The 15,889-nt window shown below is 37.9% G+C and overlaps 4 protein-coding genes across 5 annotated transcripts in view; 2 read left to right on the top strand and 2 right to left on the bottom strand.

Annotated features, from left to right (window-relative positions):
* Window positions 1-368: 368 nt before the first annotated feature.
* On the top strand, window positions 369-2,642 carry LOC127988331 (mitochondrial import inner membrane translocase subunit Tim13). The gene is made up of 3 exons (XM_052591020.1): window positions 369-597; window positions 1,506-1,574; window positions 1,665-2,642. The coding sequence occupies exons 1-3, from the start codon at window positions 478-480 to the stop codon at window positions 1,761-1,763; spliced, it is 288 nt and encodes a 95-aa protein (XP_052446980.1). The 5' UTR covers window positions 369-477; the 3' UTR covers window positions 1,764-2,642.
* A 592-nt stretch (window positions 2,643-3,234) lies between these two features.
* Window positions 3,235-12,042, bottom strand: LOC127988325 (transmembrane protease serine 9-like). Its single transcript, XM_052591010.1, has 15 exons — window positions 11,963-12,042; window positions 10,947-11,122; window positions 10,722-10,849; window positions 10,563-10,630; window positions 9,861-10,036; window positions 9,731-9,772; window positions 9,537-9,650; window positions 8,429-8,594; window positions 8,076-8,350; window positions 7,717-7,859; window positions 7,257-7,644; window positions 5,818-5,986; window positions 5,462-5,727; window positions 4,561-4,697; window positions 3,235-4,236 (listed from the first exon to the last, which is right to left on the bottom strand). The coding sequence occupies exons 2-15, from the start codon at window positions 11,077-11,079 to the stop codon at window positions 4,075-4,077; spliced, it is 2,367 nt and encodes a 788-aa protein (XP_052446970.1). The 5' UTR covers window positions 11,080-11,122; window positions 11,963-12,042; the 3' UTR covers window positions 3,235-4,074.
* A 2,132-nt stretch (window positions 12,043-14,174) lies between these two features.
* LOC127988330 (U6 snRNA-associated Sm-like protein LSm7) lies at window positions 14,175-15,710 on the bottom strand. Its single transcript, XM_052591019.1, has 4 exons — window positions 15,625-15,710; window positions 15,274-15,364; window positions 15,092-15,163; window positions 14,175-14,844 (listed from the first exon to the last, which is right to left on the bottom strand). The coding sequence occupies exons 1-4, from the start codon at window positions 15,628-15,630 to the stop codon at window positions 14,702-14,704; spliced, it is 312 nt and encodes a 103-aa protein (XP_052446979.1). The 5' UTR covers window positions 15,631-15,710; the 3' UTR covers window positions 14,175-14,701.
* LOC127988326 (spindle assembly abnormal protein 6 homolog) overlaps window positions 15,711-15,889 on the top strand; it is a 7,958-nt gene continuing 7,779 nt past the window's right edge. Inside the window, exon 1 of one of the 2 annotated variants that reach the window (XM_052591011.1) lies at window positions 15,711-15,889. This exon is cut by the window's right edge and continues 188 nt beyond it. The gene's annotated coding sequence lies outside the window, so the exon portion shown is untranslated. The other variant, XM_052591012.1, reaches the window with a different exon arrangement.

Raw genomic sequence — 15,889 nt, 5'->3', positions numbered from 1 at the left:
AGAATCCGTATTGCACTAAAGCAATACCCTATTTGTAACAAATGCAAATATTGCAGTCTTAAAATAATAATAATAATTTTATTTTTTTATATATATATATATATATATGTATGTGTGTGTGTGTGTGTGCGTGTGTGTGTTTTACCATATGCTGTTAATACAATTTTGTTGGCTCTTTCAAATTGCAAAACTGTTCAATCAAAATTCGTCGCTTTAAAATAATAATTTACGCTAACAGCACCTCTCCTTAACATCTGAGTTTTTAGCTTAAAATTCATCACGTAATTTATTATTTTAGTTTTAATGTTACTTTTTGATACTGGCTGTAATGAAAAACTACATATCCCAGAAGTCATCAGACAGGATGTTTTCCAGAGCGCTTCCGGCTCATCTCAAGGGCACAGTTATCACATGTAGCGAAGCTACAACTGACTTTAATCCAGTGTGTCACTGTAATTAGGTCTGTTAGTGTGTAAAATGGACAGTTTCGGTTCAGATTTCTCATCGAACTCCTCGTCTGGTAAAATGGACACTGGCACTATAATGGAGCAGGTCAAAGTTCAGATTGCTGTTGCAAACGCGCAAGAGCTGCTGCAGGTAAATGACTTTAATCTCTTGAGGTGCTAAATGGTGTTTTTGTAAGTCTGTTTATAAGAAACGTGTTAAGTGGTTTCATTATTGTATATTGGTAAATAAGTAAATATAAATGCACCATGGTTAAAGCATTGTTGGTATAATTTGGAGTACCATGCAGACGTCATGGTGGGTATCAGTACAAAAGGTTAAGTTCATCACGATGTATACTTACCAAAATATAACATGGTATTACCCTGGTATTTTCAACTACATCGTATTTCATCTCTCTCCCTCTAATTTTGCCTTTCAAATATGATAAAACTGCTTTTTGAACACCTACCATATTACTATCATGATACATTTGTTAGTACTCCATGGCATATGAATATGGTACGCTTTAAAATGTACTGTGGTGGCAACCGCTACAGTGGTTGTATACAGTAATTTAGGAACTACAGTATTACTAAGGATATCCTAAAATACCATGTTACATGTCCAACAAAATGTCAGAAAAGCAGTGCAAAAAGTACCATAGTAGTTCCACAGTATGGTGTTCTTGTAAAAACCTTCAAATACCATTTATTTATATAAATATTGTAAAGTACCGTAATATTACAATGTAATGCTGTCACTATACTATACTGTAAATAATGATTTAGTTATAAATAAAATAAGTTTGAAGTATTATTTTCTAGAAAACATGTTTCTACTTCATTTTTTCACGTTTCTTTGTAAAACATTTTTTTAAATGTATTCACAATTTAGGACTGAATTGTTTCAATGTAAATCTTACACCAAAAATTATAACTATGATATTGCCATATCTCCTTTTTGGAAGGTTCTTAAAGTACCAAGAAGTAACACGGTCCTATCAAACTAGAATCATTCAATGGCATGCCTTCCTAATAGAATTTGTCCCACATTTGCAGAGAATGACTGATAAATGCTTCAAGAAGTGCATTGGCAAGCCAGGAAGCACACTGGACAACTCTGAACAGGTGGGAGCGATACCTCTTATGCTGTTACCCATGTGTATTTGAGGGGGGAAAAAATCTAAACCCATCTGTCCCCTATTTGTTTTTTCCCAGAAATGCATTGCCATGTGTATGGACCGATACATGGACGCGTGGAACACAGTCTCCCGCGCATATAATTCCAGATTACAGAGGGAAAGGGCACGTATTTGATGTGCAGATGGCAGTCGGTACTACCTCAGTCCTCAGGTAGAGATGTCTAGTCTCTGAATACACGACAGATGTATAGACTTGGCTCTCTTACCAAGCAAAAACAACAGCTGATGGCTGCAGAAGGAACCTGGTGGTTGGACTTAGACTCCACATGGACATTCATTATATTTTGTGTGTTAAAATAATTATATAAGACATAAAATAGCTGTTTAATAATTGACAAATTCAGATTAAGGGATTGATAATTGTAGTAGAAGCAACTCTTATGCTTAAAATGATGACTGGAATCGGGGTAATAAAAGAATGAGTCTGGATTTTAGCTGCACTTTCCTGTTCGGAGGTTTCACTGTGTTTAAAAACAATGCTAAAATTCAGATTCTTCCCCTTTCGCTGTTATTCATTTATCAAGCAGCCAATCGAAATGCAGCATACCGTCTGTCTGTCTTTTGTCATTGGGTGGATGTTACTCCATTCCCTGAGGGAAGGGCTCACTTTACCAACTCTGTTCCACAAACCTAGTTCTTCTCCCAGAGGGGGAGAAATCAGAGGCGCCTTTGTTGCAATAATTGTCGCTTCTTCACCAGGAGCAGCCAAGAAGTCCTTCTTACTTACCTCTGAAGAACAAACCGCAATTGTGGACCCTGGAGTGTCATTTGTCTCATTGTCTCATAAGTACAGTAGTAGGGTTGTTTAACTGCAAGCCTTTGTTGTTCAATTTGTGAAAAAAAGTCTGAATTTCCCATTTTCATTGCTTCGAGTCTTGGAAAAATTTGGTACAGAGACACAAACTCCACCAAGGTTTGTCCAGAGACAGATGTTGTGTAATTGTCACCAAGCTGTTTTAATGAACTGCAAATAAATACCACCAAATTAGTCCAATTTTATTGATGTTTATTCTTTCATTGGTTAAGAGATGTAGCACCATTTGTACAAATTAGGCCTGAAACACTAAGAAAGTAAATTAACTCGCGTGTTGCATTCCCAGTACTGCCACAGGGGGCGCTATAGCATGCATTTCTGAACTGTCGTATTGTATAGTCTGGTCAAGTATTGTCATGGTGGAGCAATAGTTTGAAAATAATCTTGTTCAGGCCCTGTCCCAAATGGCACCCTAAACCCTTGCGGTCTTCTTCTGAGTCCAGACTTTTGGGATGTAATGCTACCTTGACTGTCGGCTAGAAATGCGGATCGGGGGCGCTCGCGAGCACCCTTCTGAACAGTAGGGACACCCTACAGTCTTGTGGACTTAACATACATGCACACGGCGGCCATTGTAAGTTCGTTAGACCGCAAGTGCACGTGAAATGTTCCATCTGGGACAGGGCCTTAATGGCATAAACATCTGAGGTTTCCATTGTAATATACAATATGTTTCTTTCCTTAATCCTTCTTTACACATCAACCACATAAAAACAAATCACCTCCATTTTGTAGTAAAGTCCATTTTGCGTCACAGAAATCTAAATCTTCCTGGTGATTTCTGTCTCTTGAAATTGGAATTCATTTTTTTCAATCGAATGTTGCTATTTTTTACACCTTAAGTGAAAGCCACTTCACAATTATCATTATTTTTAAGTCGTGTTGGTTACACCAGAATGCATTGGTTATAAATACCAAAAAATAAATATTTTGACAGTACAGTATGAACCAGTTGTCCATTAGAGATTCATGTATTCATTTCTAGGGGTGTAACGATACATGTATTCGTATTAAACCGTTTGGTACGAAGCTTTCAGTTCAGTACGCATTACAAACCGAAAGATTTGTTGAACTAATTCTATTACATTTGTAAGATAAAAGAGCTTAAAGTGTGTGAAATAAGATGCAATGCATCCCAAACAACATAGAAGCCTCCAGACTAGATTGTTTGTTGCCGCGACACATAACTTTTTTTTTTTTTTTTTGTATTAAGGCTAAATCCAAACATTCATTCATTTGTGCAGTTTTATGAAATATATAGTTTTATACGAGGAGGTTACATAGACTTGGCAAATTAATTTTTCAGAAGTTTGTCGGTACAGACATCGGTTGTGGGCATTCTGAGGCTTTTTAAAAAATAGTCAATTATGAAGCTAGACGAAAACAAGGAGATACACACACTCTACAAACCATCCCCGCAGACAGGAATTTCCAGCTATTTTAAACAGGGCAAAACAAATCACTGTAACAAATCAAATGTCTCTGGCATTTCTTTTTGCTGTGTCGAAAACGTACTGAACCACACTGTAAATCTTGACAACCGTTACACCCCTATTTATTTCATTTGAGAGGTATGACTGCACATCACTTGTGAGAAAGATGGAGGATATTTTTAAAAAGGGAGGTATATAGATATCCATTCTCTGACAGCCGTGACCTGCATGTAAACTCCTGGGAAGCCAAGTCGACCACAGCCGTGACCCCAGCTGGTCACCCCAGCCAGAAACCACCGGCCCTGGGGTTCGCGGCACACCAGAGGGCCCCCTGAGTCTCCCTGCAGACAAAGACAAGACCACTACATTCATTGAGGTTTTTATGGAAGGTATGACATTTACTGAAGTCTGCTGAAAACTCAAGGATATGGTTGGGTTACATTGGGCTGGGTTATGTAATCAGCTTAAGAGGCATGGTGGATGTTTTAAGTGGAAAAAAAAGAGACTTTTAGAGCATTAAGTATCATTGGGTAAGTGCAGTGGTGCTTCAGAAAAAGTGATTCACATTTCTCCTACAAGGAGAAGAATGTGTAACTCCTCACTATTTTGAATGGTCGAGTTCAGAACAGTTTAATAATGGAAACATTTTTTGACCAGAAACTCACCAGACATGTGTCCTTGTCTCCTTCCATAGAGCCAGCACACATCATGTTGTTGGTAAGTTCAGCACCGTAAGCTTGCTGGCAGTCCAACTTATCAATGACATTAACCTGTGCTTTTTGCAGCAGATTGGTTATCATGCCTACGTGGGATAAACAGACCATAATGCACCTTGTCAAACAAAAGCAGTAACAAGTTTCCATATTTTTGGGGAAAAAGGTATAGAATAGAAGAGCTGTTTTAATGTCGTTTTCACACTTGGTACACTTGACACAATCTTAAATCCCACAATACCCGTGATGGATACCAAAATGGTCTACTAATAGCATATAGCAGGGGTGGCCAACCTTGGCCCTGGAAAGCCACATGCCTTGTCCAAATACCCACTGACGTATACCCTGTATTTGGCTGTATTTGTGTTCAAGTGAGGATGAAGACCACAAGTGTGTGTAGAACTTTTCATTACCTAATGGGACACACTTAGGCAATAGTATTGTAAAAATCCAAGTCTACATAACATAGCTTTATTTTAATTAGGAATACTTTGCATTTTAACTCCAATGCTTTGGGGCGTGTCAAATTTAGGGCAAAGCATGCCTCTGAAAACTGTTTACATCCTGTTTGCGTTTCATCATCTTTTTCTTTTACCGGCGTTTGGTTGTTGCCTGGTTGTTGCCTGGTGTTTTTTGCTTAATATTTGCACAAAGTTGAGGAATGCCCAACCTTTTTGATGCTCTCGCCCATAGCATTTCATGTTTGGTTTGTTTTTGTTCCTTGTTGCACACTCTAGTTTGGAAGACAGCTTCAGCATTACCCAAATCCGCACCAAAACGTTTATGGTGAAAAAAACCATAAACTACTAATGTTAGGTTTTGTCTTGGTCACCTTGACCAAACCCAAACTTACCATCCTCCCTCATAGCACCCCATCCGATGATGTAGCATTCCATATTTTTGATGAAGCTATGCCAGGGAGAAGGCAAACACACGGTCTGGATGGTGTAGGACTTTGGGGCAGGGATGGAGAGTTCCACCAGGGCCACGTCGAAGTCCATGGTGCTGCCATTGAAAGCAGGATGAGGGATGATCCTTTGCACTGGAATCGCCAGAGCACCCACTCCAGACCAAATGACCGAGCCAAGACTTACCGTCCAGCTGGCAGGGTTCAGAACACTATTAAAGAAAACAAAATAAGACACTAAATCTTCCATGTCCAACTCTGAAAGTAGAGCATGTTGGGTAGATACCATAAAGTTACACTACCTTCTGAAGCAGTGAGCTGCAGTCAGGAGCCATTTGCAGTGGATAAGAGTAGCTCCACAGCGGTGGGTGCGTTGGTACTGCAGACTGCCCACCCATGGCCATTCACCTCTATAGGCAGTGACACCACCAATAATCCTGTCCTGGCCCATAACTGGACGATTCCCACAGTCTAGAAAGTAATTAGGTGACCCTTTTATTCTTATTCTTAAAGCTAGTTCAATGGGTCCTAAGTCGGGGTATATGCCATATTTACATTTACACCAATAAATATGAGGCTGTGAGGGATGCAATGGTTTGTACAGTTGTGCAACTTGGCTCCAATCAGCTGACACAATGTTGAAAATATGCTATTCTGAAAAAAAAACGTACAGTGCAATAACAAACTTTGAAAATTGGTAAAAAAAAAAAAAAAAAAGTACAACCTTTCGAACAGACTGTATCTCTACCCTTATTTCTTTCATCTAAATTTAAAGGGGTCATGAACTGAGAAATCACACCACCTCCTCAGAAGATCAACACCTGCTTCTACCCTTTTTAACCCCATCCACTCAATTGTGCATGTAGAAGGTAGATGACGAGAGTGGTAAACGCAAATCTATGCAAAATCCAAAAGATAATGTTTTTTAAGATTATTAAATTTATGAACTTAATTTTTTAAGTTCCAGATCACGTCAGTAGGAACTTGGTACTTCATTTTACCATGTATTCGTTTACAAACGAGGCACAATTTGATGCAGGATTTTAGAAAGAAAGACGATGCTGTCCCAACTATATTGGATTAAACAATAATGTTGCAACAAGTGTGAGTATCTGTTTTTATTACGCGGTCACTATTGCTTTGTCTGTTATCACAGAGTGTTTGATATGTACTGAGAATTTATGTGTTTTTTTTTTATCTAAATCACAGCAAATCCATCTATGAAGGATGTAGACTGTCAAACATAATAAACTAAACTATTAGCCAATCAGAGTACAGTAGGAGGCGTTTACTTCTGAGTCTATAATCCGCCACACCTACTTAAACCGAGCATACTGAGGCCAGTTAAAAACAGGATAGAAAATAGCCAATTACTTCTGAATTATGTTTTTTGATGTAAAAATCTTAATTGGACCTCAGAGAACAGTACAACATAAAAACAAAGGCAGTTAATGACCCCTTTACATATGGCACCTACCCTGAAAAAGGTCTACTCCAGATAGTTAACAAAAAAAGTGCAAACCAGAGTGAATGTTGTAGAGCAGTGGTGCCCAATCCTACGATCAACTCTGGTGCCTGCCTGCAGAGTTCAGTTCCAACCCTGCTCCAACACACCTCTTTGTAATAAGTTTATATTAATATATTGGAAAATTATGTATTTGATGAGGTTTGGAGCTAAACTTTCCAGTAAGGTAGATCTCTAGAAGTAGGACAGGGCATACTAGAGATGGAGATTATTTACCACAGTTTTTCTCGTCAGCTTCATTGGGGCAGTCAGAGACTCTGTCACACTCTGGGTTTGTCTTGCTGATGCACATGTCTCCGCCACAGTTATAATTACCACTGCAGTTCCCAGTAGCAGGGTAATAGTCATTACTGACTTGCTGAGAGGATGGGCTCATAACTTTAGCAGGGTGAACCGTAGTGTTGGTGACGCTAGGGACAGTGGTGGTGATCTGGGCTTTTGGTACAGTATTGGTGTAGCTCAGAATCCAGTTGCGGAGCTTGGTGACACGGGAATAGACTCCAGGCTTGTTTATCTGTGCACATCCCACTCCCCAGCTCACCACGCCAGCCAGGAAGAAGCGTCCCGGGGACACCTCACATACCAGAGGACCTCCGGAATCTCCCTGAAGGGCAAAACCACATTTAAAGCAATTGAATAATTAATTCTGAAACACTTTTAAATCAAGCACCCTTACCTGACAAGAGTCCACCTTCCCTTGAAGAAATCCAGCACACATCATATTTTGGGTAAGTGCACCTCTGTATACAGATGACTTGTTGCATACACTTGAGTCAATGATCTTCACGATTGCCTTCTGTAATGTTGAAGGCACCTCACCTGCTCGGGCACAAAGAGGTGTAGTCTCAAAAAGAGTAGTCACAAGTAGCCAGGCTTTTCACTTGTAGCAAAACCGCTGGTCTTCACGGAATCTTATTAAGACTAAGAACTTAGTCAAGAAAAAAGCACCAGAGTGACCAAGTACATCTGGGTTATACTCAACAATTTCAAGCAAAAGTATATTCAGAGGCTTTCCGCGACATCAAACACACTCACTTGTGTACTGATTAAGAGCTCCCCAACCAGAGACGATGCAGTTCTGCCCAGGACTGAAGATATGAGAGGATGCTGGGATACAGATCGGCTGAACATGAGAGCTGAACGTCAATGGTGTTTCCAACTCCAGCACGGTCACATCACTGTCAGTGGTCATGGGATTGTACTTCGGAGAGACAATCAGGGACTTGATGTTTTTAATGGTGGCTTCGCCCTCCTCCCCACTGACTAGATTGGCTCCCACAAGAGCTGTCCAATCTTTTGGGTTGTTTTCCCTTTGGTATATAAGAAGATATATATACATTGGTGTCTAGTGAAAGGCTGAAGAAGATTATACAAGAACGATTCCTCACGTTTCAAAACAGTGGGCAGCGCTGACGAGCCAACGATTGTTGACGATGGATGCACCACAGGTATGACGCCCGCGTAGTCTCAAACTGACCTGCCAGGGTAACTCCCCGTGACGGGCATTTTCACCACCCACAACACGGTTACCCATGGCTGGACGTGTTCCACAGGCTATAAGAGATACAGTGGTTAACAATCAAAGAACATAAATTAAGCTAGAACTAGCCCCTACAATTCTATTGGTCTTTGGTTGCTAACATGTTTTCAGTGCCTTTAGTATGTTTCTGTGCACTTCCAATGGTATTCTAGGTGATTTCTATGTTGTTCTGGTTGGTTTATAGGAGGGATCTGGTCTCGGTTCAATTGTTGTCCCTAGATATGGCTTGTGTATATCTTAAATTTAAGTCTGCGGATTGTTTTGCCAGTATTGCTGTCTATTGGGTGGAAATCCATAGAAGGCTAATAGCACACATTGGCTACGTTCACACTGCAGGCTGAAATGACCCAATTCCAATTTTTTTATCCCTATGCGACCTGTATCTGATCTTTTCATGACAGTCTGAACGACACAGATCCGATCTTTACAAATGTGACCCAGGCCACTTGGGTATGTGGTCCTAAATCCGATACGTACCGATAGGCCACATGTATCTGACCCGTATGTCATTGATACACTACAAACGTCATAATTCTGCGTTGAAGTAGGCGGGAACGAGAAGAGCCACTCACATCAGTATCCCACCACTCCTGGCTGCGACAGGAGATCACAAAAGGTCGCATTTAATTGGAAATGTGAACGGCCTTGAAAGAAAAAAACGAGCATTAAGCCCTCCAGTGTGAACGTAGCCATTGTCTCATTTTTAATAATTTAAATGTGTTACAATACTATGTACATTTCATTAGGATTGGTGGTTTGTTCAAATCTCTAACCCTTAACAAGCACAACTTTAAATACATGTTTTTACACATGTTTATACACTCCTTTAAACTTTTTTGATACTAAAATGTCAATAAAGTCCTTTACTTACAGAAAAAAAAAAGTTCTTAAACTTACAAAAAGGAAACTAAAAGCTAGTTCAAGTGTTAGCATAATAGTAAGATTGTGACACTTACAGCAAAAGGCTTCATCTGAACCATCAACACAGTCGGTTATAGAGTCACATTCTGGATTTGTTTTTGTGATGCACTCGCCATTGTCACAAGTGAATGTGTTCTCAGGACATTTACCTGCCATAAATAACAAACACATCTGAGCACTCTACGTTTACAATAAACCTTTAAATATGATCAATAGTGTATTATCTTACTTATGTCATTCCCAATCGCATAGAAGGACTTTCCACTTGCTCCTGGAATTATAAAATAGGTCAAATAACACCATTATTGACTTGTTTTTAAAATGTACTTTTTAAAGAGAAAAACAGGAAGCTGGTGTACCAAGAAGGACGATGCTAGTGATCTCTCCATATTGTGGGATAACAATGGGTTTCCCATTCAACATGGCCTTCAATCCAGAGCGGAGGAGGTCTTGAACAAAACTCTCTGTATACCCCTGGACTTGAGAGATCCGGAAGACCAAACGTAGAGTGGTCAAAACATTTGTGTTGGCATTCCTGGAAAATATCACATACATATCAATACCGTAATTCCCCACCATGTGAAAGGTATGGTTAAACCAAAATTAAAATGTGCTAATAATTTACTTATCATCAACCCATCAAAGACAGTAGGAGTTATTTATTCACCAGATTTATTGAAATGTAGCATTACATCACTTGTTCACCAATAGATCCTCTGCAGTGAATGGGTGCCGTCAAAATGAGAGTCCAAACAGCTGATAAAAACATCACAGTAATCTACAAGTAATCCATGACAAATGCATAATTAAATAGTTTTAACTTTTAATCTTCACTCTGAACGAGATAACAGTCCAAAATCCATAATAACGCTTTCTCCAGTTAAAGTGTGATGGCAGATTATTGTGAGGTTTTTATCAGATGTTTCTGACGGCACCCATTCACTGCAGAAGATCCATTGGTGAGCAAGTGATGTGATGCTAAATTTATCCAAATCTGCTGGAGAAACAAACTCATCTACATCATTTTATGTTAAAACATTGGATGTAAGCAGTGTACCAACCCATATGCAACTATCTGGCAGTCTGTGAAGTGTTTTGCCACTGAAGAGGCTCTAAAGATATTCCTGATCTGTAAAATAGTGAAGACAAGAAAACTCTTTTTTCATCTGCATTTTATTGTTTGGATTGTGCACATTAACATTCATGTCTTCTGGTCGTACCTTTTCTTTCAGAGTCGCCGTCAGAACCACATAGAAACCTGATGTTTTATCTCGCAGAACTGGATCATAACTGAGACCCTCCAATTCCACTGTTTCCATGAAATAATGTTCCTCTTGTATTAAATAAGCTAAACAGGGAAAACAAGGTCGGTTTAAGTTTCCATCATTATCATTATATTTTGATTGTTTGCACAAATGACTATAAAATAGGTATATTGAGTTCACCTGTCATAAATCCTACAACAGCCCCGATGATGAGAAGAATCAGAATGGCAGCTAAAGTCATGCATTTGCAAGTGGAGAGGTAAGCTGGCCGTGGAGCACCCTCGGGCCACGTATTCAAGTCTTTCTTCTCCATTTCAGTCTAAACAAAGACCTGCAACACAACCTGGACATCAAAACTGTAAAACACAAGAACACATGGATGTTAGAAATACAGACAGGAGACAAGGTAAAAACAGGATTGGCTTTTTAAGAGCTCAAAAGCATTAGCAACCCCCTTGGGTGCCGTCACTGAAAATCTTCTCGTGGGATGTCAAAGTATTAGTTCAGCAGTCATAGAATGAGACAATACTAGGAGTGGCTCCGAAAAGCCAAAACAAACCTCTGTCAGGTTTGAAATATTATAACAGAAATATGAAGCTTGCTGTTCCAGAATATATTGATATAGGTACTTTTCACTACAGGGTTGTAAATGCCACAACAACAACTCTCTAATTACATATATCGACGTCAAACAGATGATAAATGCCAATTAAAACTATTATTTGCATGCTTGCCAACAACAATGCAACAGTATTAAATAAAAATGCAGTTCTGGGCATACAGCTTGAGAAAACTATACAGTATACTCCAATAATCAAATTGATAAAATATTTGAAATTTAAAAAAAATATGATATATAATATAAATTAAATACGTATTATTTCAGGTCACAATAACTACAAAAATGCATGCTAAAAACAGGCTCACTATAAATGGCATTAAAAAATGTAATTGCTAAATTATTATGTGCATGGATGCATGAAAAAAGAACTGTGCAATTGTGTCAAATATAAATTAGCTATAATAAAATGCAACAAATATATAAATTAAATAATGCAATATAATAATATTTTCATTTTTAACAATCAAATAGATAGTTTACGTGACTGTGCAGTTAAAAAAAAATACTATTCTGATTAACTTGATACAAAGTTATGCAAAGAGTATTAAAATTAATTGAATAGATTGTTGCTCACCGTTTCAGACAGCATCTGGTCACCGAGGCATCTGATCTTTATGTTGATATCCGAATAAACCTTGAGACACATTTGGAGACTATATAGAATGCAGCACTGTCAGGCGGTAGGCTTGCCAGTGGGCGGGGCTTCACACAGGTGAGAGAGGGATCTCGTGTTTGATTGGCCAGTGCTGCCTTGTCCACATAAAACTGTTGTTTTTATAATAAAATCCTCAAATGCTTTTCACAGTATTACTTTAAGACTTCTAAGAGATTTAGAGAAATAATATTTGTTGTTCCTAGGAGGGGTTAAATGGGAAAAGCAATCCAAAACAAAACCAGAAGCTTATACTTCAAATAGTTAAACATTTCTATCCATCCATCCATCTCTCGTCATTTTCTCATCTCTGTTTATATCCTTATTTGTATCTTTAGATTTTATTTATTCTGTAATCTTATAATATAATTATTATATATAATACTATAATATTATATTTTAGCTCATAAAAGTATTCTAGCTAACAAATCTACTTCTGAGTTCTAATTATTGTTTATATAAATTTTCTATTTAGATAATTTTTTTTTTCTTTTTATATATTTATTTAATTCTTATTTTTAAAATATTTGTACATTTTATTATCCACTGTTTTCTTCCCATGTTTCATGCTTGTAGAATGTAGACTAGTTTAGCTGATAAATCTGTTTGGCAAATATTATTTTTTATTTATATATATAACTTTTTATTATTCCCTCTCTTTTCTTTTTTTTATACTTCATATGTTTAATCTACTGTGCAAAATGAAATAGATGAATGCCACTAGCCCCACTAGCCCACCGCGCCTCAGACTTCTGCTGACCTGGAATAGTATTAAGAGTTGGCGTGGCTTCAGACCGCAGCTCCTCTTACAGACCCCTCTAAAGTTAACCATCAGTTAACAGACCCTGAACCACTATAACTGTGTTACTCAATAAAGCCCAGACTTGGGTGCCAGTGCGCACTGATAAAATCTGGAAAGTCCTGCTGTTCAAAAGAGCACCTGCGAGGCAAGACACACTGAGCCTTTCATTCATAACTGCTAGAAAACTGCCATCACAAATGGAGGGACCAACAAATCTCAATTACCACACACGTATTGCATTAAATATCAGTGGAAACTATACTGGATCTCACTAGTATATTGATGTACACGCCGTTTCCCACCTAAAGTCAATCCTGAAAGGTTATAAGCAGGGCTTTGTGGCTGTGCTAAGAAGCATGAATGGCTAATCTCTATCTGATATCCATCAAAAAAGCTCTCGGTGGAAAAACCCTTGTTTCCAAGCTTTTAGTGAAGGTTATAGAAAAACATGATTTGAGTGTATGTGAGAGCAGCTCTTCCATTATAGTTTTAGTAAACGGTTTACTCAAAAAAGAAAATTTGCTGAAAATGTACTCATCCAAGACGTAGATGGGTTTGTTTCTTTATGAGATTTGGAGAAATGTCACTTGCTCACCAGTGGATCAGACTCACTGAATGGGTGCCGTCAGATCAATATTACAATGATCCATAACTCATCAGTTAATATATATTGTGAAGTAAATTTCTTACTAGTTTGTAAGAAATAAATCTTTCATTATTAAAACATTTTAACTGAAAACCACTGCTTCTGGACAAAATACTAGTTCTTTATCCATATTATTGCATCTCATCTGAATCAGGAGAGATATATGCACAGATGATCGATAACATTTTACAAGCAAAAACAGTCCGAAACAGTTCTAAACAAAATAAATGTTTGTGGATGTTAATGATGGATTAGTTTTTTCACTTTACACTATGTTAGACTTGGAGATTATTGTGATGTTTTGATTAGCCGTTTGAACAATTTACATTAAATTATGTTTGTAGCATTGTTGGATGCAACTGCATGCCATATATTTTTCTGAAAATAAACAAACTGAAAACACTCAACTGAGAAACTTTTAGTGCTTTTCCACAGTATTAAGCCTCAAATGTCAACTATACACAGAATTGGTTTCTTCTTTAAATTATAAAAAAGTACAAAAATGAATGGTATTATAATGTTACACTAAAATTTAAATAATGGGAAAAGATTTTTAAGATTAGAAATTGGATTAATTGTGCAGCCCTACGGCACCCATTCACTGCAGGGAATCCACTAGGAAGCAAGTGTAATAAAGTGTGTGCATGTTCTTGACAAAGGTAAGAAAAACATTCTCCCAAATAGGGAAGGGTCCATAACTGAGTCTTTAATCTTAGGAATAAGTTTTGCGAGTGTAAAACAGAGGAGACAACACCACAAAGGCAAACACAAATGTTTTCTCAAGGTGTCTCCGAACCGAAGACTTTCAAAATACAGCTTCCATTCAGATTACACAAAGATGTTCACTGAAAGCGTGCTGGACGTTCGACTGTTTTTGTGTCTACAAAAGCCTTCTGAGAAGGTAATCCGTAGGGATCCACCTTTGAGGTACAGGCATAATCTCGGTTTTTGCTTAATTTAGAAACGGTTACGTCCCACATGTTTATAAATCGTCTAAATTGATAAAACAACGCTGAAAGGACTAGGGCAACATCACGCACCCATTTTCATTAACAGAAAACATGCCTTACAATAAAATAAGTGAGTTTCATAAACCACAGAAACAAAACCAACCAAAAACATTCATCCTGAGTCTAAATACAAAATGTATTTTTCATGATTTCAGACCTAACAAAAACCATCTATTTACTAACAAGAAAAAAAAGTCAGGATGTTATCCATCCTGCTGTTGAATGAAAGGGTTCGGAATGGCCTCCATCCCGTCCTGTGGACAGATCAGCACGACGGACGTCCCTCGACATACAACCAGACCGAGCTGCCTGGTGTCTTCAGTCAGCTTGTACTGATCATCAGGATCTGCATAAAAAGATGTAATCAGGAATCTTTCATACTGATTTAAAAAAAAAATATATATATATAATAATAAATAAATAATATATTAAAATAAATATTAAAGCTTTAACCATTAGAATAGAATAAAATATAAACGATTTAAATTAATAAAAAAAAAGATCAAAATTTAAATAAAATGAATTATTAAAATGAATGTCAAAATAAATATATTTTTTATTATTTATTTCAGAATCAGTCTGGAGTTTTTTACCTCGCATGTATTCAATGGTGCCATCCAACACGAGATTCAACAGCGGGTCGAAGCCTTTTAAGACCCCACTTGCTGAAAACAGGAAACAATGAATGTTAAATTCAACCTACCTTGATTAAGCATAACATAAAGTCATTATATTATTTAAACCCTTAATGTATCTCATAAAGCAACCGTCTCACCTTCACGACCTCCTTGGAACTTTACTCTGATATGTTTGTCGATGTACTTCGACAAATCAAAAATACTCTCCTTCTTTTTCTTGTCTTTGTCCTAAAAATCAAGACCACGGATTATATGATATATATTACAGGCCTGTATAATAATAAACATCACACCATGTAGCTTAGCGCAAGAATACACAACACAATACACCACATTTACAATAACCAGCTTGCTCTAATGTGTAAAATTTAACTTTAGAATCCACAAGACATGTGTGTGTTTATATGCGTGTTTGTTTGTAAGCGCCACGCGTCCACAGAAGCGTTTATTATAAAGTGAACGGCGAGGAAACGTTTCTCTCTACTCACCGCCATGTTCAAAACTCCGGTACGGTACGCCCCGCCCACTCTGCGCTGACGTTTGACGCCTGCCTCTCGACCAATCACAACACGCGCTGGTGAACCGACACAGAAAACGTGTTTAATTTTATCATCTTTAAACACCCACCGATATAGATTAGCACCAACCTGAAGGTGTTGTGTTTATTTTCTAATATTGTTAAAAACATAAACATGCTGAGATAAGCTGATATGCATGATTAGGTCGAGCCGCGCAGTACATCCGGGTGACAAA

The sequence above is a fragment of the Carassius gibelio genome, chromosome B22 (genome assembly GCF_023724105.1).
Source record: "Carassius gibelio isolate Cgi1373 ecotype wild population from Czech Republic chromosome B22, carGib1.2-hapl.c, whole genome shotgun sequence".
NCBI lineage: Eukaryota > Metazoa > Chordata > Actinopteri > Cypriniformes > Cyprinidae > Carassius > Carassius gibelio.
Note: the sequence above shows the minus strand (reverse complement) of the source record. Positions and strands in the feature narration are given on the sequence as shown.

Coding starts and splice junctions, on each gene's coding strand:
- LOC127988331 (XM_052591020.1), top strand. CDS start 478: ATGGACAGTTTCGGTTCAGATTTCTCATCGAACTCCTCGTCTGGTAAA. Junction 598..1,505: donor ACGCGCAAGAGCTGCTGCAG/GTAAATGACTTT, acceptor CCACATTTGCAG/AGAATGACTGATAAATGCTT. Junction 1,575..1,664: donor CACTGGACAACTCTGAACAG/GTGGGAGCGATA, acceptor GTTTTTTCCCAG/AAATGCATTGCCATGTGTAT.
- LOC127988325 (XM_052591010.1), bottom strand. CDS start 11,079: ATGGAGAAGAAAGACTTGAATACGTGGCCCGAGGGTGCTCCACGGCCA. Junction 8,351..8,428: donor GCTGCCCACTGTTTTGAAAC/GTGAGGAATCGT, acceptor TATATACCAAAG/GGAAAACAACCCAAAAGATT. Junction 7,860..8,075: donor AGCTCTTAATCAGTACACAA/GTGAGTGTGTTT, acceptor GTGCCCGAGCAG/GTGAGGTGCCTTCAACATTA.
- LOC127988330 (XM_052591019.1), bottom strand. Junction 15,164..15,273: donor GTTCCAAGGAGGTCGTGAAG/GTGAGACGGTTG, acceptor TCCTGTTTTCAG/CAAGTGGGGTCTTAAAAGGC. Junction 14,845..15,091: donor CACCATTGAATACATGCGAG/GTAAAAAACTCC, acceptor CTTTTTATGCAG/ATCCTGATGATCAGTACAAG.